Genomic DNA, 26,787 nt, shown 5'->3' on the forward strand with positions numbered 1-26,787 from the left:
CACATCAGAGACACTAAGCATAATCAATGAATAATCAATAAGTTCCTATTCATCGGGAACAGTTTTTTTGCATTCTTGTGTTTTCTCTTTTCAAAGCATTTAACCTACTGCTAACATTTCCTGCCCTGACTCTTCTTGGACTTCATTATTTTATTTGTGAGCCTTGGACCATTCTAACATTACAGCAGGGCCACTTATGTTTGACATCCAAGTTCTGATCCACAGGCATTTCAATATTCTGAAGTACTTGTAAAACAATCTAGAAAAGAACCAGTAATTTTATTTGTCAGTTAGTTGAAGTGGATTTTTATCCATATTTATTGCCTTTGAGTTTCGATGTCTACCTGTGTTAACTCTACTGACCCGAATTACTTGATTAACCAGAATGTGCTGCTTCAGAATGACAACACATTTAAGGCATATACTGCATTGTGAAATAACTCTACAAAAAGTGAAAGCAGCTGTAGCCATGCACAGGCCACATTTCCCACTGCCTGGAAGTGCAGCCAATTCACAACCTGGACACCAAAGGAAAGTGGGAAGCTGCCCCCTTGGTTTGCATCACACACACCCAACTCCTAAATCGTTGACTCTGTGGGCATGTCTGAGAGTGATGCTCTCCCTCAGATCATGCCTTGCAGCTCAATGGCCCCTGCCCTCTTTAATGGTTTCCTTGACAAAAGGTGAGTATCCCTTCCAAACATTTCCACAACTGCCATTTGTCTGGGCCAAGAGGTGCCTTTCTTAAACCTTGACAAACAGCACATTCCTTCTGCTACTCCTCTTTCTTCTATCTCAAAATTATCAGTAGACACGCGTGCGCTCGCGCGCACACACACACACACACACACACACACACACACACACGGTCTGAGGTTAGGAAGATGGCTGAGTGTCAAAGTGCTTGTTATTCAAGCACAAGGACCCAAGTTCAAATCCCCAGAACCCACATGAAAAACTAGGCATAGCAACAGGTCCCTGTAACCCCAGCCTTGAGAATAGAGATGGATGGATTTTTGAAATTCACTAGTCAGACAGCCTAGGTTACCCAAATCTATAAGCTTCAGTTTTCATGAAAAACCCTATCACAAAAACTAAAGGTGAAAAGTGACCCAGGAAAGACACCTAATGTGGGCCACATTAGACCTACACACACACACACACACACACACACACACACACACACACACACACACACTATCACTCATCATACATATAGCACCACACACAAAAGGAAAACTTCAAGAGGAAAAAAGGTCTAAGGACTATTTGTTTCTCACCAATCAGCTGCCCTAATATTGGGATGATCATCAGTAGACATGTTGTATTAAGGAAAAATTCACGGCTCTGATACAAGAGACACTGGAGACTGTACTCTGAAGCAATGAAACTGCTCTGAGTTTTGCAGACAAGTCAGAACTCAAGCTGTTTGAGACCATGAAGTCTTCCTTGATTGTTATCATCACTGTCATACTCATGAAAGGTCCTCTGTGGGCCAGACACTACACCTAGGGGCTCCTAACACATGGCTGAATGTGTGCTCTCCATCCTACAGATCAAGGAGCAGTCATGAAGGAAAATTCCAGGTTACAACTAAGGTCTCAAAGTCAAAATGGCCACAATAAACGTCTGCTCCTGTCCACTCCCTCCTGACCCCGGATTCAGAAATTTGTCAGGAGGAAAATTCAGAGCGAAAGTGTCTCTCCATGCTAGTTTCTATGCCATGGGAGGGAGGGTAAGGACAGGGAAGGGATAGTCTTTTCATGAAACTTGGGAGGTAGTTTCTTCTTGTTGCAATTGAAGTTGTAAATGTTCCTTTGCCTGAGATGCTTTGGGAATTCTGGTGTTCGGCTTCTCAGGTCTTAACTCCTCTGATATGTTGGTTTGCCAGTTTTCACTGCTAACCCCTGCCCTTAAGCCAGACAAAAGCCCAGTCTGTAGTGGAAGCAGCAGAACAGGCAGGCATCCCAGGAACAGAATCCGGTCTCTCTCACCCCTGCAGAGTCTAGGGGTGTGGTCAGGAGCAGCATTTCAGCTTTCTGTGCTGTCTACATCAGAGGCCGTTTAGGGCTGCACAGGTATTCAAAATCAGCTCCTTGAGTTTGCATGTTTATCAAACAATTATTCAGTATTAGCTTTTTAATAAAGAACAAGGAGACCTTTGCCAAGTTATTTATACCTTCATGAGACAAGTGTCTTCTAAAAACAATTTCATTCATCTACTTCTTCATCTGACAAATACGATGGCCCCCTTCCTGAAGGCCAGACAGTGTGTCAAAAGCTGGACATGTATTGTCTCATGCCCTGGAAACCCCAGTGTCAATTAGGACAGGCAGCGCTGCTTGGCAGCAACAGAGCTAGGACATGGCTCCTGGGCATCGGCTTCTGCACACCTATAGCACTCTATGATGCATGATGAGCTGGTGATGTGACACTTGTTATCATTTCCAACATCTCCAGGTTCCCATGGCTACACATGTGCCATCAGCATTCAGGCTAACACCCCAGATGTTAGCATTTCCGGGGTCGGTTGCAATGTCCCATCAGCATTCAGGATAAAATGCCCACTCATTCCGGGGAACTTATGTAACTTATGCGCATGCGTGGTGTGGCTACATAAGCCACCCCCCCTCATACACATGTGCGAAGCAACTTTTAAAAGTAGACACAGCAATTCCGCTTCTCTGTCTCTCTCACATGTTTCTTCCAGATAGGCCTGTGGACACCCTTTCTCCCTTTCCCACACTCTACTAATAAAACTCTTAGAGTGGGCTTTGTTCTATATTTTGTGGTCTGTTCTCAACACATGGCAAATGACAACACTTACCTGAGAACAAGGAAGATGCAAGTATTCAATAGCAGACAGTTGTGAGCCAAGTCATTATTCTTAGGTTACCTCATACCATGCATGAAAAATGCACAGCATTAGGACATCTGTCCATAAGTTTTCACAAGTAATGAATGTTTTGGTCAAACCTACTGTTTTTCTTCTTTGCATTTGGGCATATGCCATGCATATGTGTGCATTCAGTGAGGCAGAGTCTCAGAGATCACTGATATGGCTTGTCTCCTTAACCAGCTTCCTGGGAGACCCCTCTGTCTCCATCTTCTAGAACTAGAAGTCCTAAGCCCTGGGTTCTAAGGATCGAAATTCCAGTCTTCACACTTACTGCCAAATGATTAACCACTGGGCCATCTCCCCAACCCCACAAACACAATTTTTTTAAAAAATAGCATTGTTTCTTTTTGGACTCAGTACTTTTACAAACTTCAAAATCCATTTCTTCGTGGGTAAACTCTGCAATCAGAAGTAACAGATAATGTAGATTCTTCACTCTGAACTCATCTAGGATTCTGAGCCCATATCTATTCCATAAGGTCAGGCAGGGACATGCTCCTGCCTCTTCAGAGAGAATGAATTATAAGGAATTTCTCACTTAGTTATCTACAGATAATGGGATCTTCTTTTTCCCTGGCTTCAAACCAGCAGATTTATAAAGGTTAAAACCCACTGGGATCTTATGGAATAAAGAATGATGACATGGGTGTTATTTTTAGTCCTGCAAAGTCCAGCCTTTCAAGAATTTAAAACCTGAGTGATTAAGTTACGTATGACTAACTTGTACCTTAAAGTCTTTGAAGACATATTAATGTGGATATTTTTAAATAGCTGTAATTGGATCATGCCATGTGCAATTTCTGTCACTATAACAGTACAAAGATGGCGTAGAAATGTGTGGTAACACATTTATGAACCCTTGTATGTCATATGGGGTCACCTGTGCTATTTTTTAAAGCCTTACAGAAAACGATTTAAAATTGTAATGAATGTTCTAAAAATTGCCAAACATTATTCATATTTTTGTGTTCTACTTAAGACTACCACAAGAGGGCATCCTTCCTCCAATTTATATGCAAGCAAATACTTGCTGCTTTCTACAAGTAGAGAAGATGTGTGTAGGCTATGATCTGACAGTCCTTTGCCTCACTGGGGAATGTTTGTGTTACGGTATTCTATTTTCATTACTTGCTCCTTTTTCTGTTTTGGACTTTGTAGGCTGCTAATCAATGGCTTCAGACAACTGAACAACTGGACCATTTTTTTAGTAAATGGCTTTTTCTCTCAATGTGATTTGTTCCTGGAGTTCTCTAATAAAGCAGGTGACTTGCTGTGTGTCTCCCCAGGGATTCTTTGAAGAGGAGGAAGGTAAAGAGTATATCTACAAAGAGCCTAAGCTGACAGGTCTCTCGGAGATCTCCCAAAGACTTCTCAAGCTCTATGCAGACAAATTCGGAGCAGACAACGTGAAGATAATCCAGGACTCCAACAAGGTAGGGCAACAGTGTTCATGCAGTGTGACACAACTTGATCCTTTTGATTTTTCCAGCTACCGTTTTAATTTCCTTCCTAGCTGATCACGCAAAATGAACTACCCAAAGTATCAGACATTTTGCTTATTGGTTTGCCAGTGAGTTGTTGTTTGTTTTTTGGGGGTGGTATCATTTTTTATGTGTCTGTATCTACATGAATTTATGAGTGTCATGTTTGTGCAAGTGTTCACCGATATCAGGAGAGGGCACTGGATCCTCTGTACTGGAGTTACAGGTGGTTATTAGCTACCTTGTGGATGCTGCTGACCAAATCCAGGTCCTCTGCAAGATCAGTAAGCACTCTTAAGCACTACGTCATCTCTCTGGCAATGCTATAAGTTTTAAATAAGAAACTTTAATTTAGCAAATCTACTTTCCCATAATCCATTTGCACTTTGATGTTAATGTGGCTGAGCTCGAAAGTGGAGTTGGAGGAAAAGCAAATAGAACATATTTGTTTACCAGGTCCAGGAGGCTTTTGCAAACCACACCGTTCTGAGAGCTCTCCCGTCTAAGAGAATCAGACTTGCTATCACATGGTATTAAACTGAGAGAATCCAAAGAACCTCTTGGCTCCAGGAAGCCTCGCATCTCATTAAACTACTCCCAACCTTCTCACACATTACCATTTGTTAGCCAATCTCTAGCAAGCATCTGCTTACATGCCACACCCAGAGCTAGGAGCTGGGACAGAGAATTGCTTCTTCTCAACCTCTCGGTCCAATGCATGGAAAAACTTGTGTGAATAGTTGACTAAATAGAATGCAGTAGAGCACCATAAGAAAGATCACCTAGCAGTGCAGGCAAAGCCCAAGGCACGGGGCTATAGACAGCTCAGTTTGCTTGGGCAATGCTACCTAGAAGACGTGATCTTTGAGCAGCCAATTGCAGGGTAAGATGTGCTACTGAAAGTTATGAGAATTCTGAGGAGCCCAACCCATGCCAACAGGAAGGACCATTTAGAATGGTTAGTGATTAAGGATGGCAAGTCTTTGAAAGACAGGTTGGGTCAGAGTCTAACAAGAGGGAAAACTGGTTTGTGACCAACGGCGTAGAGTTCTAGTAAGCCACAAAACAAAGTCATTTTCCCCTGCTTTCATTTACAAAACTGGAATTTGAAGGAGTTTAACACAAAACTCGTGGGTCTAGGCAGAAGTTATTACAAATATATCCATCATTCTTAGCTTGAAAGATACAGTTGACATCCATAATAAAATCAGGCAAAACTATTATAGCAGTGGTCCATACACATGAAAACAGTAAACACGGGGATGAGCAAAAGAGGTGGCTGTGATATTGGAATAGCCTGGGTCTTCTTTCCACTATACCGGCATGCATTCAAATCACTAGTGATCCATCCTAAACCTCCATTTTAATAAGTGAAATGATTACAATTATGCCTACCTTGCCATATAAATACTAATAGCATTATAAAACATATTCAAAAGGTTCCTGGAATTTCCAAAATTGGGTAGGAAGTAGATAGATAGAAAGATGGAGAAAATTAGAAGCAGGTCTAAAATTCAATATATCTTCCAGAAATAGACTCATCTTTTCCAAGCTCAAAGAGAGCCAGAGAAGTCTCCTCAGATTTCCTGTCCAGCTCATTTCCTTCCTACTAGTAAGCCTAGGAACCAAAGCAGATTGTAAAGAAGTCGGGTAGAATGGCTTATTGCTGATAAGGATACGAGATATGGCGAATACAAAAACTCGGGCCTGGAGAAGTGGTTCAGCAGTTAAGACTAATCAAAGCAAGTACACCCCAAACATGAGAACATCTTCAGAAACCCATGTAAATAATAGTTGGGCATAGCAGCCCACCTGCAATTCCTGCCTCCAAGGTCAGAGGCCTAATCCTATCATAGATGAGCTCTGGCTTCACTGAGAGACCCCGCCTCAATGGATGAGGTGGGAGAACTAAAGAGGATGATTGCCAGGCCTCCACACATGCACGCACGCCCACTCACATGATCATATGCAATACATGAGTAAACAATGACCAGGTAGTCATTTAACAGGCAACCAGGTAGTCTGCTAAAGGTGACAAGGAACCTTCCTTTGCATGACCATCCCAAAGTCAATGGTACCAGCCTAGGTACATGGCTACACCACAGAGGGACAAAGAGACGTTGCTTTTGCTTCCAAGAAACTTGCACTCAGCACAAGAGTGACTCATCACAGAAGGGTCGCAGAATAAAAGTTGAAATAATGCTGTAGCCAGGAATCTGTGTTGAAAAGCTCCACAAGGAGATCTGGCTCCAGCATGGTGAGCTAGCTCTAGCCTCTGTTGCTAAGAGCCAGGCTTGTTACCCGCTGCCAGCCACCCAGTCTCCTGCCATCTAGAGAGCACAAGTGCCTTTTGTCCACCAGGAGGCAGCAAGGGAACTCTTAAATCACTGCTCTTGCTATACCCTTACTATGTTGTCACAGGTAAACCCCAAGGATCTGGACCCCAAATATGCCTATATCCAGGTGACCTACGTCACACCGTTCTTTGAAGAAAAGGAAATAGAGGATCGGAAGACAGATTTCGAAATGCATCACAACATCAATCGCTTTGTCTTCGAGACACCGTTCACTCTGTCCGGCAAGAAGCACGGTGGCGTGGCAGAGCAGTGCAAGAGGAGGACAGTCTTGACCAGTAAGTGCAGGGTGAGCCTCCCCACCTCGAGCCAAGACAGTCTGCTTTTGGGCCAAATTAGCCTAAGTCAAGTGTTGCTGCAAAGGCTGGGGAGACAGGGCTCTTAGCAAAATGCTTGTTGTACCATCATGAAAACACAAGTTCCATCCTAGAGCTCACCAAAAAAGCCAGGCATTTAGGCAGGTGTTGACAGTCTCATCCCTGGGCAGGCAGAGCCAGGCGGGTCCCTAGCATTTTCTAGCCAGCCAGTTTAACCTAATCCGGGAGCCCCAAGTCCCCATCTCATAAAAGACACTGTCTCAGAAACAAGGTAGCAGACTTCTGAAGAGTAATACCGATCTTAATACCTGACCTCCAAACACACATGGGCATACGCACAGGTCCACTTGCACATAGGTGCATACATATGAGGTTACTTCAATCCTGCAGGTAAGTTCCCAAACTGGGTTGACCTAGAGCTGTTTTGGGGAACAAGAGATAGACTGGCTGTCTTTATGGTCTGCTAACAGGAAGCCTCATAGCCAGCTGTGGTGGTGAGCAACTCTAATTAAAGTAGAGGGAAGGCACCTAATTTCAAAGCAAACCTGGGCTACATAGTCAGATTCCACCTCAAAATGACAACAAAAAAGGGGGGAGCCTTGGGAAGACACTGCCAATAGAGATAGTTTGCCATCCTTCCCCCTGAGCTGGGATAGTCACAAGTGGCGTGGTGTCACAGCATGGTAAAGACACGGATACTAAACTCTCCTCTCATCTCCCTAAATCCACCCTTACCTGCTTCTGAGTTAGCATATTGGCATGATAGGTTTTAGGGCAAAATTCTTCCTCCGGTAGGATTCCAGCTCTTCTCTAGAATGAAGGAAGGCATTGATCTGCAATACCTTATTCTATGCTCTCTGCATCTATCCTGTGAGCGCATCCCCTTTCCTTTGTTAACAGACGCTGTGTGCTTACTAGATGTTGGACCCTCCCCTAGGGTCCTGGCAATTCAAGTAGATAAAATAGGACCATGCTCTCACAGTGCTCACAGTGGGGTAGAACAAAAGCCACAGCAAAAGAAGAATTTTCAGAGAAGACAACATTAAAAAATAAAGTTTTAATGTAGTGGCATGGATAGGTCTAGGATGGTAAGCCCACAGAGGGAAATGAGTGAAGGTTCTCCAGAGGAAGACACCTTGAGAGACCCCAGTTTTGTATTGAACCACCAAGAGTCACACTGACTTCTGAACTATGAAAAGCCCTCACCTTTAGAAAGCTGACGCAGAGGATTGTGGTGAAAACATACCCAGAGCAAAGCTCCCGCATGCTGTACTCCATACTGAGAAGTCATTCCTACAGGGCCATGTGGATTTTATTACAGTGACAAGTATCAGTGCATGGTGTAACCCTTTCCGGGTTTGACTACTCTGAGTCTTAACCCAGCCCTGAGAAGGTTAGTGTGAGCTTGTGAGGGTGGGAAGGGACTCCAGGAGAAGCAGCTGGAGACAACAGGAAATCCTGAGGGCCTCCCTGGGAGCTTTCCCAGTAAACCTTTGTGGGGCTTTTGTGCAGCCAGCCACCTGTTCCCCTACGTGAAGAAGCGGATCCAGGTCATCAGCCAATCGAGTACAGAACTGAATCCCATTGAGGTGGCGATTGATGAGATGTCCAGGAAGGTCTCTGAGCTTAACCAGCTGTGCACGACAGACGAGGTGGACATGATCCGACTACAGCTCAAACTGCAAGGCAGTGTCAGCGTGAAGGTCAGTAAGCATGGCCCAGAGCAAAGACTCACATGTCCAGTGAAACCCGCTATAAAATAAGCGCTCTAGGAATCTTTTTATAAAATACATAAGAAACATTCTCACCATTTTACAGTGCTGTCTGTCTGTATTAGTTACTTTCCACATTGTTGTAAACAAGCACTTCCAAATACCTAAGGTTAAGCAACTTAAAGGGTATAGGGACTGTTCAGGGTCACAGTGTGTGAGTACAGTCAGTCAATCAAGGTAAGGAGGTATGGTGGTAGGTGTTGCTATTTTAAAAAGATGGCATTCGACAGAGCTTGGGTGGAGGATTTTTATTGGAGGAAAGTGAATGGGAAAGGGGGAGGGGAAAGGGGAGACCAGCCTCTGGAAACAGGAACACAGAAGAGAAGAGGGAGGCAGAGGGGGGGGAGAGAGAGAGAGAAACAGAGAGGTGGGCAGGGACCTTTAAAAAGAAAACATAGTGAATGTGCTGCCCAGGTGGTGCTCTTAGTGGATGCAGCTGAGGACATATCCTGTCAGAACCCCAAGGGCAGGCCAGTATACTAACAGTAGGAACATGAAGTGGTTGGCCACAGAGCTCCCACGGTCAGGGAAAAAGAAAGAAAGAAAGAAAGAAAGAAAGAAAGAAAGAAAGAAAGAAAGAAAGAAAGAAAGAAAGAAAGAAAGAAAGAAGGAAGGAAGGAAGGAAGGAAGGAAGGAAGGAAGGAAGGAAGGAAGGAAGGAAGGAAGGAAGGAAGGAAGGAAGGAAGAAAGAATGCTGGTGTTGAAATCATTTCTATCCAACCATGGAATAATGCTACCCATATGTAGAGTGAGTCTTCCCATCCCAGTTCATCTAATCTTGAAAACCCCACACAGACATGCCCAGAAATTTATCTCCTAGTTGATTCTGGGTGCTGTCAGCTGGCAACAATACCATCTGAGGCTTTTTTAGTTAAAATCTGATTAAAACTAGATTAACAACTACATGGGTAGAGGAAAGGTTCATAAGACCCCACTTCTAGTTGAACAGCTAAAGGCAATCATGAGCCCTTGTTAGGTCTCCAAGCCTGAGTGATCAGTGCCAAACTCATGTACAAACACTAATTCATGAGTTTGTTTGTGCGGGGGTGACTATGCATAATAAAACAATAAAAACATGTTAATTTCAGAGGGGGCAGGGGAGACTCAGGACAGGTTGGGGTAGATATGATGATAGTACAGTGTAATCTATATATAAAATACACAAAGGATTAAATTTTTAAAATGAAGCAGGAATAATATGCCGAATAATACTCCATCATGTAAATGTACCACATTTTCTGTATCCATTCTTCAGTTGAGGTCCATCTAGATTGTTTACAGGTTCTGACTATTACAAATAATGCTGCTATGAACATTGTTGAACATGTGTCCTTGTGGTGTGACTGAGCATCCTTTGGGTAGATGCCCAAGAGTGATATAACTGGATCTTGAGAGAGATTGATTCCCAATTTTCTGAGAAACCTCCATACTGATTTCCAAAGTGGCTGTGCAAGTTGGCACTCCCACCAGCAGTGGAGGAGTGTTCCCCTTCTCTCCACAACCTCTCCAGCATGAGCTGCCACTAGTGTTATTGATCTTAGCCATTCTGACAGGTATAAAATGGTATCTCAGAGTTGTTTTAATTTGCATTTCCCTGATGGCTAAGGATGTTGAACAATTAAGTGTCTCTCAGACACTGGAACCTACTCCTCATGCTGTATTGCCTTGCCCAGCCATAATACAAGAGGAGGAGCATAGGCTTACCTCAACCTAATATGCCATGCTGTTGACACCCATGGGAGGTCCTACCCCTTTCTGAACAGAAACAGAGGAGGAGTGGATTGGGGCAGAGAATGGGAGGAGAGCAGGGAAAGGCAACTGTGGTTGGATGTAAAATAAATGAATACATTTAATTAATAATAATAACAATAATAGAAGAAGAAGGGGGAGCCTCAAGAAGAAAACTTCACTGGGAGAAGAAGATAGATAAGATGAGGGTAAAGCCTGAAAAAATGACTAAAAATCATTATATAGATGTTTGAAATCAGCAAAAAATTTAAAATACCAATAAGAGATAACTGTTTGGCTTAAAGAAATTTTATTCTCCCTAACCCCCCCATATCATATACCTTAACAAATGAGTAACCAATTTTTAAAATTTATTTTACATATCAACCACATTCCTCCCTCCCTTCCCTCCTCCTCCCCTCCCTCATCTCCCCCCAACCGACCCCCATCCACACCTCCCATGGCAATTTGGTTGAAACAAGACCAAGCCCACCCCCCCCATTCCCCACTCCCTACCCCCCTACTCCTGCATCAAGGCTGAGCAAAGCATGCTACCATATGGAATGGGCTTCCAAAAGCCATTTCATGTACTCGGGACAGATCCTGCTCCCACACCCAGGGGTCCCACAAACAGACCAGGCTACTAAACTGTCACCCACATGCAAAGGGCCTGGTTTTGTCCCATGCAGACTCCCAAGATGTTGGTCTAGAGTTTGTGAGTTAACCAATTTATAAATATTGCACTCCATACATAACTGTTATGAAAAAGTTATTCATTCTAAAATAAGTTATTAAAAAAGGAATGTCTATGGACCCCAGACTGATAGCTGGAAAACCAGCATTGGATTGACCCAGAAACCCTGAACGTGGGTGTCAGGAGGCCTGGAAAATCTATGGGGCCTCTGACAGTGGATCAATATTTATCCCTAGTATATGAGTGGACCTTGGGATCCCACTCCACATAGAGGGATACTCTCTCAGCCTAGACACATAGGGGAGGGCCAAGGCCCTGATACAAATAATATGACAGAATTTGAATATTCCCTGTGGAAGGCCTCACCCTCCCTGGGGAACAAAAAGCTGATTGGATAGAGGGTCAGTGGGAGGCAGGGGAGTGGGGAAAAGGAATGTTTAGCAGTTCAAAATCTGTATTTTAGCATTTATGGGCTGTGAGAGCTGTGACAGAAAGCATGCGGAATGAACAGTTGCTGATGGGAAAGAATAAAATGAAGTGTAGGAACCATTGAGGAAAACCAAGGGTTTGTATAGGTGCTAGCCACGCTCGGCTGAACATATACCCCTAAAACTAGAGATGCTAGCAAGTGATGGGGCTACTAATAATGGACAGGCATGGTCACTCCTGGAATACTCTGAGCAGGATGCTGGGAATGTATTCCATCCTGTGAGGAGGAGGTGGAGGAGGTAAGACTCTCATCATGGGCACAGAATTTAATCAGCAATTAACATAAAATAGTATCTTAGTATACTATTGTTAAAAGTCAAAATTAATGTGAGATGCCTATAATGAACTAAGTATTAATGTCTCGGGACAGGGAAGATGGCTCAGTAAGTAAGGGTATTTGTTGTGCAAACTTGAGGACTTGCAATCAAATATGCAGAGTCAAAAAACAACAAAAAAAAATTCTTGGTGTGGTTGCATGCACACCTGTGACCCCAGAGTCAGGGGCTAGGAGATAGAGATGAGGGACATTCTGGAGCTTGCTTGTTATCAGCCTAGATTTAGTGAGAGACCCTTCTCAAGGGAATAAGACAGAGTGAGAGAATGAGACACCTGATGGTCTCCTCTGGTCTCTGCCTGTGCACACAGACACGCATTCAGACATGCATGGGGGGGTGTGCAGCAGGGGGCTGTAAAATGACTCAGCAGGTAAAGGCACTTGCTGCCAAGTCCAAAGATCTGGGTTCCATCTCTGTAACATACAGAGTTAAAGATAACTGACTTCCACAAGTTGTCCTCTGACCTCCATATGTGCATCATGGCACAGTAAATGCACTAAGTATGTCAAAAATGAATTTTTTAAAAAAGATTTAAAGAGAAAGAAGACAGAAATATAGAGTCCTAAGCAGACAAGTAGCAATGTCTTTCCCTGCTTTTTGGTCTGTTTGATCTGTAACAGAAGGAAAAAAATCATGGATGCTGATCCTAAAATGCTCACATCTTGTCTGTCTCTCTTGCCTGTGTCCCCACTGGCTGCCTCAAGAAGACTAAAATAGATACAGACATACTGTAAGCGAGAAATCTAGAGAGATTGGCAGCCTGGGCACAGAGCTGAGTGGAGGATGAGCCTGGAGAACCAAAGGGAATAAAGCACCGTGGTTGTGCCCACTGCACAGCAAGGCCCACCTGACTCAGATGCAGCATTAGCTCCCATCCTGTCACAGTTTCATTTCTGCTGCTGTGCTAAAATACCCAGCTTACAATTCCAGCGATAGTCCACCATTGTGAAAACTTAAGGTGGAAGCGTCAGACAGCTAGTCACATCACATCTACAGTCAAAAGCAGAGAGAAGTGAACCCACACTTGCACACTTGCTCAGCCTGATTTCTCCACCCTCATGCATGTCGGGAACCCCTGCCCAGAGAAAGAACCAAGCTGCCCACTGTAGGCTGAGTCTTCCCAGGCCTACTAACTTATGGAAGTCAACCCCTGACAGTCATGCCCACAGGCCAACCCAACAGAGGCAACCCTCACTGAGACTCTTTCCCCAATGATTCTAGGCTGTGTCTGACTGAAAACTAAAGCTAACTGTCGCACTTCCCAAACACCATAGCCACACTAACAGGTTGTATGCACCAAGAGAAATGAGTTCCTTCACTAGCATAAGCGCATGTGCGTGAGTGGGAATAGAAGATGGTATTGTGGGGCTGGGGGTGTATCTTAGTGGCTCAGGTAGAACGTGTGTGTGTGTGTGTGTGTGTGTGTGTGTGTGTGTGTGTGTGTGTGTGTGTGTGTGTGTGTGGTCCTCGTCTCAGTCTCCAGAACTGCAAAAAATAAAAACTAACCAGCAAACAGCTCAGTTGTACATTCATTCAGCAACTTGGATGAATGCTTCCTTGGCTCAGACCTTAGCAAGGGTTTCAAGTAGAGCACAGAGTGCCAGGGCAGTACACACCCCACTACCTCTGTGGGATGTCTTTCCATAACAATTACGAGTTTCTTTTAGTGCTAATAGAAAAGAAAGCCCATGGGCACAGACACTAAATTTAGATTCAGTGACAGTGTTTACAATGAAGGAATCTCGTTTTCGAAGTTGCTATAGAGAGGGTGCTCAAGCGGTGTGTGAAGATGACAAAAGGCAAGAGGGACCACGTGTTATGCCTTTTCCTGGTGAGGCGTGTACAGACATCTGCTCATCCCAGACAGGGAGCCCATGACGAAGCTAGTGGTGATTCTAGCAAAGTCCAGCTTAGTGAACCAGTACGTTTTTTGGATGACTTCCTGGAGTGTGGGTGAGGAATTACTTAGAGACGCATGGATGACTGAGACGCAGCGGCATCACTGAGGGCCCCCAACACAGCTCACAACTCACAAAAGCCATGCCCCTGGAGCTCTCTGCTCAGCTTGCAGGCAGCTGCACGGGGTGAAGGGTCTTTTTTCTTCCATGTGCTTATGTATAACCTGGGGGAAGCATCTTGTGAATCTTTTCTGGAACTTCCAAGGCTTTATTTCCTTACTCTCATGAGCTAGTTGCCCTCTTCCTTTGGGGTGAGGACGTTTCAATTCAAAGGGAATTGTCACATGATACATGACTGAATTTGGCAAGGGGAGAAGGGAAGGCTGGACTCTGGTGTACCTCTTGGTAGCTGCTGACCCTTAAAAAGCAGCAGGTACAACTCACACTATGGTAGGAGATTTCCAAGGTACCATGTGATTGGTCAGAGAACTGGACCTCCCATTCACATGGAGCAGGCTCCATAAAGGGGAGGAGCCAGTCTCAGCCCAGCGTCTTCTCCCCATAGGTCAATGCTGGGCCAATGGCTTATGCCCGAGCCTTTCTTGAAGAAACTAATGCAAAGAAATACCCCGACAACCAAGTAAAGCTACTGAAAGAAATATTCAGGTAAGAGTCTCTTCGTTGAAATATTCTAACTACCTCAAACAGAGAGGCATGAATCCCCAAGGAAAGCCACTCAATTAACCCTCTTCGAGGTAACAGCCTATCCACAGCCCGGCTTTGGATGCAAAGTCGCTAAACTCAATACCTTTTCCTGTGACCGGCTTTTAATTTGCTTAATGATGTCATTAAAGGCAATTTGCAGATGCGTGTGGGCAGGCCCTTGATGTGAATGAGCGCCTCATCAAGGAGGACCAGCTGGAGTACCAGGAAGAACTGAGGTCCCATTATAAGGACATGCTCAGTGAACTGTCCGCCATCATGAATGAGCAGGTGAGCATCCCATGATATGACCTGCAGTCCCCGGCCATTGCTGGATGGACTTAAGACTCTTTTCTTACTACAAAAGTTACTACTCTTTGCTTCAGCACTATGATGTTGAGTTGTTCTCTTCCCCGTGTCCAACAGCTCTTGGCTCAAAGCACAGAAACACCTACAGAAAAAGAACATGAAAGCTGAAACACTTCCCACAATTGTAGAGGTGTCCTCCCAAGCCACACAGTCTGCTGACTCTAGAATATGCAGCTTTGGTTAGATGCTGAGAAGGACAAGGTGGGAATCTCCCTTAAGGCCTGCTGCCCCTCCACCATTCCCTCGAGGACTTCACAATGCCTAGGATATGCGATGGCATTTCACGTTTTGCCAGTAGGGGTTTCTGCACCATGTGGAGAGAACCTCTGGATTCCATAATCAAGTCATTCATGATCCTGAGTGTGTATCCACCACATTCTGTGTGGCTTGTGTGAATTGTGTCCATTCAGCAATGTCAGTATTTTGGAGTAGCTAAAAGCACTCAACTGAAAGTCAAGTCATCTTTCCCAGCCTGCTTTGCAGCATCCAAACAGCCCTCACACTCCACTTGGGTACCTCACCACCTGTAGCCTTTCCAGCAATATGTTACTGCCGGCTCCTCATCAGTTCCCTCTCCCTAATGATCTGGTGTCATCACCACGGCAAAGACAGGAACTGTTATTTTAATTACATGTAGCATGCATTCCTTCTTTCCTGGCTTCTTCCACCCACCCTGTTAGCTCTCCACAGTAGCTCAAGGAGGAGGAAATGGTAGGTTGACTTACGATGGAAAGAATGAATCTCCATAGATAGGATTCCCAACAAAGATCATGTTAGTCTGAGATTTCTGAGGGTTGGTAGTAATTAAATACTCCACTCCGGAGGTGCCTTGAGCACACACAAGAGACATTGTTAAATCTGGGGTTAAAATGAAGAGAATGCATGTAAACACTGGGAACCATGGTGAAGCTATACTTGTCTCTTGCTGTAAATCATGCCTGGCCTTGAAATATCTGGCAGAAGTGTTTCTCTTTTTTTCCTGGCAGCTCTGCCGAGGTCCGTGTCTCTACAGCTTCTGCTCCTCTGTGTCTAGCGTTTCTCTCAGCGCTGTGAGCAAAAGTGGTATGTTCTTCTCCCTGTACGTCTGTCCTGTCCTGTGGCCTCTGTCCATCCACCTCTTCTTCATCCATCCTTTGCCCCTCCCCCCTGGCTTTTGTGGCTCGTCTTCTCTAAGTCTCCGTTGCCACTGTAAGACGTGTCATGTTAACAGCTTAGCTCTGAAAAGGAAATGCATGTTCCTTTGCCTAATAGACATATTTGAGCTCCTTCGTTTCTTTAAATATACGGAAATGAAGGATTTCTGTGATACTTCAAAATAGAAAACAAAGAGACAAAGACCAGGTGGTAAAGAGGGGAGGAAAAATACTTTTTTTTTTTTTGGTAAAGGAAACCTTTGATAAAAGAAGTAAAATCTGGCTCTCTGCTTCCTGGAAACTGATCAAAGAGAAAAACCTGATGGGTGTCCCCAGTCTCATTATTCAGTAAAAGGTTGCAAAGAGAGGTGACTTTTCTGCCAGTCCTGAGCTTATAACAGGGCCTGGTCACACAGGTGACCAGATGAGAGAATGTCTTCCTTTGTCTGAGTCTGAATGTGCAGACTCCAGGAGCAGGTACAGCAGTAATTAAGCAGTGAGAGAACTTACCAACCGAGCTCTGAAAATCAGAAACAATTACAATCAATGGACGTAGAATTAGAAATACAAAATTAATTATGCCATAGGCACCTCCCCATAGGGCCAAGAAAGTCTTAGCTTAAAGAGTATTTTTTTAATGTGGTTGGGAAAAACACTCAATGTAAGAGGAAACAGGGCAATGGATGCAACACATGCCTGTAATCTCAGCACTTGAGAGGACAGGAGGACAGTAGTTTGGGATCATCATCAGCTTTACAATGGGCTCCTTTCTCAAAAAAGAAAACAGATACCCGGAGAGACCAGTGAGATGGCCCCCAAGCCCGATGACTGAATTCAGCCACTGGGACCCAAACAGGAAAGAAGGAGAACTGACTCCCACAGGCTGCCTTCTGGCTTCTGCATGCACACCATGGCATGTGTGCCCCCATGCACATACATGCACCCACGCATTTTTTAAAAAGAAAAGAGGGGAAACAGAGCCAAGATAGAGCAGTGCTAATATGTAAAATGGAGATGTGGAAAACAAGTAATTTGAATTGGTAGTGACAAGCAACCATTTCTTTAATAGGCAGCCAGAATTTCACACTGTTTCATAAACAGCCAAAATCCAAAGCCATGAAGAGCTGTCTTTGGCTAGGGCCAATGGAATTCATACAAGCGTGCAAATGAAGGATAAATATAAGATGCTCTTTTGGAATGTGTTTCAACCGGGTGAGAATGGTGGCAGAATGAAGTCAGCTGTGGTCATGAGTATCCAACTTAAAACACAGAGATGGGACTGGAGCCATTCTGCTCTGAGGCCAAGAAAGTGAGATGTGAGAGCATCTTGCTGTTAGACACTCAGACTTTAAACACATAAAGGGCCAAATCATTTATGCAGAATCTCGTAACACTGGCCTTAAGGATGATGTGCTGCAAGCATGTGTACCCCCCCTCCCCAAATGCTGAAAAGCTCTTGAATGAGAAGTGAAGCTAGTATCACACACACATCAATCAGCACAACACGATAGTGTGTGACATTAAAGAGGAGATCATAACTGGAGACTTAAAATGCTCACCAAATCTCTTTTGTACAAAGATAGACTTCAGAGACACACCTGCAGTTTCTGTGGGGCTGTGGTTACTATTAGCATATGGTCATCTTGATAGAGCTGACAAAGTATCACCTAGACATATTGATATTATTTTCAGATAAGTCAAATTGATTTTTATTATACTCCCATTAGTGCAAACATTTAAGGGAGTTTTCCAATGTTCTTCCCTTTAGGATAGATGTTAGCAATATAAATTATAAATTTTTAGACTGGAATGAGACTCTGGAATTACTCAAATACATTTGTAGCCACTTAAACATTTATAAATTCTTATGTGACAGTCAAAGAATATAGTGAAGCTACTTTCAACATCCCCATGGCAACCAGCATGTGGACTTCGAAGAAAATATCCTTCAGAACGACTTTGACTAGGATTATTTTCCAAACTTACTAACACCCCATTGAGAATGAGACACTATTCGGGATTTTAACTCTGTGTTTGAGGATATGAAAATTGATCTCTACTCACTTTGTATGCATGTGTTGTGTCTGTCTTAAGATTACGGGCAGGGACGACCCAGCAAAGCGCGGAGTGGAGCGACCCTACACACGTATAACTAGCAAGGTGACCCCAGCTGTGCCTATGGTCTCCATCTCACCTAGTGCTGAAGTTTGAGAGGATCCCTAGGACATCAGACACACCTCTCCGAGAACTCTCTGAATTTTTGCAGCTAATCTTGGGCAAGAACAAGATAGATTTAATTTATTTGAAGTTTTTACAGTGTTAATATTTCTGTTTACCTCTAGCTTGAGAATTTTGCCAGTCTCTGAATTTGCACATTTTCTCTGATTCCTTTGTTTCCTCTGAGTGGTATTGATCAAACCATACTGAACATATGTCCTGAAATTTCAATGAATATGCAGCTTCAAAGCAAACTGAGTTTGCTCTTGGGTATAATTTGTTCAATTCCAGGTCCTAGTACACACATTTTAAAAGTTGAAGTGAATGTTTTTGTAACATTTAAGCATATTTCAGATGTAAATAGAAAATTGTAAAATATATGGTTTTTATCAAATTTCAAAGAATGTTTTAGTTAATACTTATGAAAGTACTAAAATTATATGAGTAACATTTCAGATGCTATATTAAAATATTTGTGTATGTGTAAAAAAGTGTTGATAAATACTAATCTTTAAAGTTTGTGGAGTTCCTTTATTTGTAATATATGTGCTTTTAAAAGCAATGGTATGTGAAATTATAAAAGTATTTTGCTGTTGTTAATATAAATAAAAATACAGTTACTTTGCACTTGATTTCCTTTTGAGAGTTGGGTTGGTAGAGTACTTGCCTGGCGTGCACAGAAGCCTGGGTTCAGTTCTTGCAAGAGCCAGCAATGGCAGTGACACCTGCAATTCCAACACTCAGGAGATGGAGATGGAGAATGGAAAGTTTAAGGTCATCTGAAGCTATTTAGCAAGGGAAGGGCCAGCATGAACACATGGCAAGTGATCAAGTTGCTTTGACTGGTTTATTGGACGGTTATCAAACCAACCATAATCTATCTGTTTAATGCCTTACCAAAAACTAGAGAGGGACCCAAGCCTCAGCTTGGAGGATCCTCTAAAGATGAATTAAACACATTGAGGATTTCTAAATATAAGCTATTAGAATGATTCAGGGGAAATATGCACCAGAATCTTGATGGCTGCTGTGGCCATCCACACATCTGCTATTTCTGCACTCCATAAACTTGTGGTGGGATTGTACTTTGCTGCCTCTCTAGCATGGACATGTGATTTTCTGTAACCACAGAAATGGGACATATGAGCCACTCACTGACCAAAATCAGTTTAGGTAGAGGCTTAAAAGCCAGTGAGTGGTTTGCTTCATCCTGACCCTGAAATAGAGACCTTCAAAGCACACGAGCAAACCCTGGTCTCCAGGTTACCACACTGAGCCAGACGTGCACATATCCCTCATGACCTCACAGTTCATATAGTGTCAGGGAGAAACACAGGGACAAACACAGCGTATGTTTGTCCTCACTAGTGAGTCTCTCTTATTGAAACTGAATAATGATCAATGAGGCTTGGGACTGACCGACACATTTCGCCCAGTAGCCTATTTCTACATGTCCATCCAACTCCAGCTGTAGTGGAGTCAATTGACCTGCCTCAAATACAGAAGGGAAGTTCCTTAATGGAAGCCTACCATCACCTTCAACAACCATTCCAAACTCTGAGGCTCAAAGAAAGAGCTCTTATTTGGGCTCAGTCAGCCTTTGACTGCACTGACTTTATCAGTACAAGAGAACAAGGAGATAAGATAGGTTTTGGAAAAAAAGCTTCAGATGTCATGAACCCAGAAGAGACAAAATGATATTTTGGGTGAGAACTCTGCTTCTCAAGACACATCTAAGTTCTCTGCCCTCCAATTCAACGTAAAATTACCACTTTAAACCTGCCAGTGTTGAGCTGAACTCTGGTCCCAAAAGTCGCATCCCACACCACTCTGGCTCCTGTTCTCTTGATGCCTGTCATTCAGTTTTCCTCCACTTAAATTGTTAAACTGCCTGAGTCATTATTGCTGCTGAGGAAATCTAGAACTGTGTTGTTGATGTGCTCTACTCTTGGCCTTGTCTACAAGGTCCAAGTCCTCATGCTCTGCCCAACCTCCCACCTACCATATTCTAAAGAAACTGGTGGCAGCACGTGCCTCTCAGATCTGCAAATGAGCCCTCCAAAGACTTCCAAGGAAATGAGCATAACAGATCCTCTCAACTTGGGCCAAAGTCATCCTATCTTTACACCACAGTTGTTAGTATGACAAATGCTTTTCCTGTGTTCTGCTCCTGATACAGCTTATACAAGAAGTTTAAATACTTCTGAAAGACTGGAGACCTCCTTCCCACATAGCATCGGAACACACCCTATGCTATCCCAGTCTCTTTCCTTCCCAAAATTACACTAGCTGTATCAAATAGGAAGGTGGGTGACTAAAGCCAACGTTCATGTCTTATCTCCATGTAGTGATTTTTAATTACATATCAACACATCAGTGTCAGGTGCGTTTACATAGATAGAATTTGAGCTTTCTGGTGCCTGTTGAAAGATCAAGGCATTTGGCAATGTTGGATTTATAGTTCTCATAAGACATTGAATTTAAAATGAGACAGAGTTAACCCTTTCACGTGTGCTTTCTGGCTTACCTCAGTCAACACCAAGGCTTAATCACCAGTATCAATTAGGTGTATATCCTAAGTGTATGTCCTAACTGGAACTCATGTGTAAGCCGACCCCTGGGCAGAGAAATGTTTTGTGTCTGTATGTCTCTCCAGTGGCAGACAGTACGGCACCTGCTTCCAAACCAAGCAAGATGCATTTTTTCATACATGTTTCTAAGCCTCATTAAACGTTCTGAGACAGACACTGAAAGGGCTAGAAACCAGTGCTGAATCCACATGATTCTTACACTATGCATAGGACTGCACTGAGTTGTCTGCTGACTTGTTACCCCAAAGCCTTGCAGGGGATAATGCATTGTAAAGCAATGACCTGATTTTGAACTGCCAAGGCATTCAATCTTATTTGTATTCTTTTTCATCATTACATAGATTGACCTTAAATCAAGTCCTCAAAATAAACCCAGTTTTTAAAAACTAATAGAAGAATCCCCCAGTTCTGAAGAATAAAAAAAAGCCTGAAAATGAGCCCCAGATACCTAGTACAGAATAAGTATATCTCATGCACAGAACGTTAAGCTTGGCTCTGTCTCTTTATCCACTCCCAAGTCTACCATGCTACCTCTCTTATCATTCTCCTTTCATAGTGAAAAATTCCATGACTAAAAATAAATTATCACACTCTTTCAGTTTTGATAGTGTTCACCTTAGAAACAAATATCCATTGTCCAAACCTCACAGCTTGTATTCCTGTTCTATACTCTCAGTCACTGGAAAGTGAGTATCAATGGAATAACTGGTATGTTTCCTTTGTAATGATTGATGGCTCTCTGTGGCACATGATCCAAGAAACATAAAGAACATGTCACTAGCAAACTGGCTTTCAGAACCCTAAATATTGTTCTGCACAAAGACCTCACCATGTTTTCAGACTGGTGATTTATTATCTCATATTAGTCAAAGCCCATAAAAAAACTATCCTAGTGTTCCAATAAGCATCAGAAAAATAAAAGATATCTGAGAGCAAAAATGACAAAATAATCCTAAGCCAAAGTGTTATTCACTAGGGTTACAAGTGGGCCCTATGCCATTATACTTGTATCAGTGGAAACTATGTAAGGTATATGTCACATGTACTGATAATAGGATACTTAGTTCAGAATGTGATAAAGTACATTTTGCAAGATTTGAGTAGTAGTCAAGACCATTCAAGAAAGTCCTTTTCTTCCTCCTGTTTTCATGACCTCCCTGCTTTCCTACCCATGCCCTTCCTAGAGCCTGTCTTCTGATCACTTATGGGCACCTCATATTGCTTTTCCTCCCAACAGAAAGATCCCTCCAACTTTTCTCCAGCTACTTAAAAGTCTTCTGCATACGAAGGATCTTTGCCAAACTCTTTCTATGAGGCTTCAGTAACTTTGATCCCCAAGCCACACAAAGACACAACTAAGAAAGAGAACTTCAGACCAATATCCCTCATGAACATTGATGCAAAAATACTCAATAAAATACTGGCAAATTGGATCCAAGAACACATCAAAACAATCATTCACCACAATCAAGTAGGTTTCATCCTAGGGATGCAGGGATGGTTCAACATACAAAAATCCATCAATGTAATCCACCATATAAACAAGCTAGAAAAAAATCACATTATCATCTTACTAGATGCTGAAAAATACCTTTGACAAAATCCAACATCCCTTCATGATAAAGGTCTTGGATAGATCTGGGATAACAGGAACATACTTAAACATAATCAAAGCTATATACAGTAAACCAACAGCCAACATCAAACTAAATGGACAGAAACTCAACGCAATTCCTCTAAAATCAGGAACAAAACAAGGCTGTCCACTCTCTCCATACCTTTCCAACATGGTACTTGAAGTTCTAGCCATTGCCATCAACAAAAGGGGACCAAGGGGATACAAATTGAGAAGGAAGAGGTCAAACTTTCACTGTTTGCAGACGATATGATAGTTTACATCAATGACCCAAAGAACTCTACCAGGGAACTCTTACAGCTGATTAACACCTTCAGCAAAGTGGCAGGCTATAAGATCAACTCAAGAAAATCAGTAGCCCTACTATATACAGATGATAAAAGGGCTGAGAAAGAAATCAGAGAAACATCACCTTTTACAATTGCCACAAACAACATAAAATACCTTGGGATAACACTAACCAAACAAGTGAAAGACCTGTATCGCAAGAACTTTGAATCTTTAAAGAAAGAAATTAAAGAAGCCCTCAGAAAATGGAAAGATCTCCCATGCTCTTGGATAGGTAGGATCAATGCAGTAAAAATGGCAATCCTGCCAAAAGCAATCTACAGATTCAATGCAATCCCCATTAAAATCCCAGCACAATTCTTCACAGACCTTGAAAGAACAATAATCAGTTTTGTATGGAAAAACAAAAGACCCAGGATAGCCAAAACAACCCTGTTCAACAAGGCAACGTCCAGAAGCATCACCATCTCTAACTTCAAGCTCTATTATAAAGCTATAGTCCTGAAAACAGCTTGGTATTGGCACAAAAATAGACAGGTAGACCAATGGAATCCCATGGCCAGAGAGTCTAGGAAACAGAAACTTCATTCAGTGGCTGATGGAAGAAGAAGCAGACTCCCACGGCTAAGCACTGAGCTGAACTCAAGAAAGCCAGTAACAGAGAGGGAGAACTGATGACCAAAGGGATTAAGACTGGGCTGGTTTAACCCCAGAAACAGCTGACCTGACAAGGGTTAACTCTTGAATCCCAGGCTGATGCCTGGGAATCCAGCATGGGACTATTCAAGACCCCCTGAATGTGGGTGTCAGTGAGGAGGCCTAGGTACTCTATTGAGCCTTGGGCAGTATATCAGTATTCATCCCGAGTATACACATGGACTTTGGACTCCCATCCAACAATGAGAGATGCACTCTCACCCTGAACTCTTGGGGGAGGGTCTAGGCCCTGCCCTGGATGAAATGACAGACTATGGATACCCCCATGGAGGGCTTCATCCTCCCTGGGGAAATGAGGGGATAATGGGGGGGGTACTGGGGGGAGGGAACGGGAGAAGGGGAGGGAAAGGGAGAGGGACCTGGAACTGACTTGTGAAGCAACCTTGTTTCTAATCTAAATTTAAACTTAAAAATAAATAATAAAAAAAGCTAAAAAAAAAGTCTTCTGCATAAACATCAGAGACCCCTGTAGCATGCTGAGTGCCATATCATCACATCTCTGGTCACCTTCAGATCTGAGGCTCTCAATTCCTTCAGTCGATACATGCCTAGCAAAGTCCTCCTACACAAGCCATGTCACCAAGCCCAAGGAAGCTTACTGCTATAGTTGACTGAGAGTGAGAAATAATTGCGGATGTTGTTGGTTTTCACCTGAGTCCTTGCCCAAGTCATGAGAAAAAGAAAAAGAGAAGAGAAGATAAAGTGAGAACTTTGCAGGGTGGTGTATGTATGTGTCACATGTTCGTAATGGATTGGCAAGTTGCAACCAGCAGTCCTAGACATTCACTTGTCTTGTCACGTTGTTCCAGAGGCAATCAACATCAATGATGGTGAGTCTTCGATGGTATTCAAAGTCTGATGATTACTGAGAGTTGCGTCTGGAAGTAAGAAAAGAAGTTTGAAAACATGGGAAAGAACAAGAGGTGCCTTCACTTGGGAAGCAGAGGCAGGTAGATCATTAAGTTCGAGGCCAGCCTGATCTACAGAGTAAGTTCCAGGACAGTCAGGGCTACATAGAGAAACCGTGCCTTGGAAAAAATAAAAAGAAAAGAAAAACAAAAAAAAACAAAACAAAGAAGAAGGAGGAGGGGGAGGAGGAGGAGGAAGGAAGGAAGGAAGGAAGGAAGGAAGGAAGGAAGAGGAGGAGGAGGAAGGAAGAGGAGGAGGAGGAGGAGGAGGAGGAGGAGAAGAAGAAGAAGAAGAAGAAGAAGAAGAAGAAGAAGAAGAAGAAGAAGAAGAAGAAGAAGAAGAAGAAGAAGAAGAAGAAGAAGAAGAAGAAGACAACATGGGAAAGTTTATTTAGTATTCTAAGTATTTAAGAGAGTGGAAGGAAGCATGAGGACTTGCAAAGCTGGTATCCAAGAGTCCACCTTCCACACCTGCACCCTGGTGATACCCTGTGGGAAAAATAGGAATATCTGTGTCCCTCCCTCTGAAAAACCACTGTACTCTCCTGGCAGAGGGTTCATCTTCCCAGTTTGGAGCATGGTAAGAGTTGATCCTCCTATGGGCACAAGAGAAGACCTGCTAAGACTGCTGGACAAGAAAGCAAATTTGAGTTCAGAGCAGAGGTGACTAAAGGTTCCAGTGCTGCATGGAGATGTCAGCAAAGAAAGTCTCATGAAATGGTGCCCTTCCTTCATCCTTGGATGTTCTTGCAACAGCATACTAATGAGAGGAGCTGCGGATAGGTAAAGAATAATCTGGTGGAGAGATTATAAATCACAAGACACAACAAACACCACATTGAGTACACAGGGCTGACCTCATAGTAATAGGAATGAGAGAGATCAAAGCATTTCCAAAATTCACTTGGAGAAAGAAATGGTTTAACCTTGAATGATTTAACAAATTTCAAAAACCAGTTTTAAATAGCACTGGCGTGGAGGATTCCCCAGGAAGTCTGTTTGCAATCTCATGGAATCACTTGATATTAACTGTAAAATCATAACTTCATGACTAGATTCCTAATGTGTAAATGAAAACGACTTCTGGAACTTAGGATTTTTCTTATCATCCATCAAAAATAGTACAATTCTAATCACTAAAAGGATGGCGGGCACTTTTGTCTTGTTACAAGTAAACAATGGTATTTGCAGGACATTTGACTGTACCGAATCAGTTTAGTAATAGTTATTAAATAAGGATAGATAAGCAATTTTTAAAAAAATAATGAATAATGGGAGATTCTGGAGATCAACTTAAATTCTAGTTTTGTTTGCTGTTCCTTATTTTGTTTTGTTCTTTAACAAAGGTAAGGAAAAATGGAAAGTCAGTTTAAAAGCAGAAAATGGTTTCATGGGGATATTTCCAAGCAGCAACTGGAGCCTGTAGAAGAAATCTTTTGTTGTCTCATCTCAGAAATATTCTAACCCAGCCCATCATGTTCCACAAAGTGGCATCTTATTTTCAGTCTCTTCCCTCCTGAACACTCTTACAAAAAGACATGGATTCCTTTAGTATCTGATTTGCTTCTGGCAGTTAACAGATTTGCAAAATGCAATGCCATTTATTTTGACTTTAGCATCTTGAAGAACTAAGCAGCGTCTTTTCCAAATTGGAAAAAAAAGAAAACTCATTTATTAGAATTTTAAGCCTAAGAGTTGCAGAAAATGATGTAACAATCATTGTCTATCTTCTTTCTGGGGACTCAGGCTCAGCTACTACAATTATTTATACAGAGCGCTGGGAGGGTTGATAATATATGGCCACAGCCTTTTCTAAACTATTGTTCACTGCATCTGCAGTATAACTTGGATGTCTAAATATGCTGAGTCTTTAGTTCTTTTTCACTTTCTCCTCCTCTGTCTTAGTATCATTTCCACTTTGAATGAGTCAGAATCCCAAGGGGCTATGGGTAAGTACCACACCCTAAGATAGGGGATTTCCTAACATCTTACATTTGGCAAGAATAGAACAAAATGTTCTGAAATTAAAGAAGCACAAATGAGTGTAGTCCAGCAAATTCATCCAACAATTCCTTGCTCCAGCGAGGTGCTATATGCAACACCACTGAGACAGCAAAGCATCTGTTTGTTTGTGGAGGATCTCATGGCAATGTGATTTTACTCTGATAATAGCCTCCATTTGGCTTTATCATATATATATATATATATATATATATATATATCATTAAAAGTTGTATCTTCTCAGTCAGGATGTTTGAA

The 26,787-nt window shown here is 42.7% G+C and overlaps 1 protein-coding gene across 15 annotated transcripts in view; it reads left to right on the plus strand.

Moving 5' to 3' along the window:
• Dock10 (dedicator of cytokinesis 10) overlaps positions 1-19,015 on the plus strand; it is a 186,217-nt gene extending 167,202 nt beyond the window's left edge. For 7 of the 15 annotated variants that reach the window (XM_013122369.3, XM_013122363.3, XM_013122364.3 and 4 more), the window contains 7 exons: positions 4,186-4,332; positions 6,802-7,012; positions 8,564-8,754; positions 14,533-14,633; positions 14,822-14,960; positions 16,025-16,100; positions 18,266-19,015. In XM_013122369.3, coding sequence (XP_012977823.2) covers positions 4,186-4,332; positions 6,802-7,012; positions 8,564-8,754; positions 14,533-14,633; positions 14,822-14,960; positions 16,025-16,100; positions 18,266-18,327 — 927 coding nt within the window. In that variant the 3' untranslated portion in view covers positions 18,328-19,015. The other 8 variants (XM_021234344.2, XM_021234345.2, XM_021234346.2 and 5 more) reach the window with 3 other exon arrangements.
• Positions 19,016-26,787: the final 7,772 nt, after the last annotated feature.

This window comes from Mesocricetus auratus, unplaced genomic scaffold, assembly GCF_017639785.1.
Source record: "Mesocricetus auratus isolate SY011 unplaced genomic scaffold, BCM_Maur_2.0 Super-Scaffold_100010, whole genome shotgun sequence".
Lineage (NCBI taxonomy): Eukaryota > Metazoa > Chordata > Mammalia > Rodentia > Cricetidae > Mesocricetus > Mesocricetus auratus.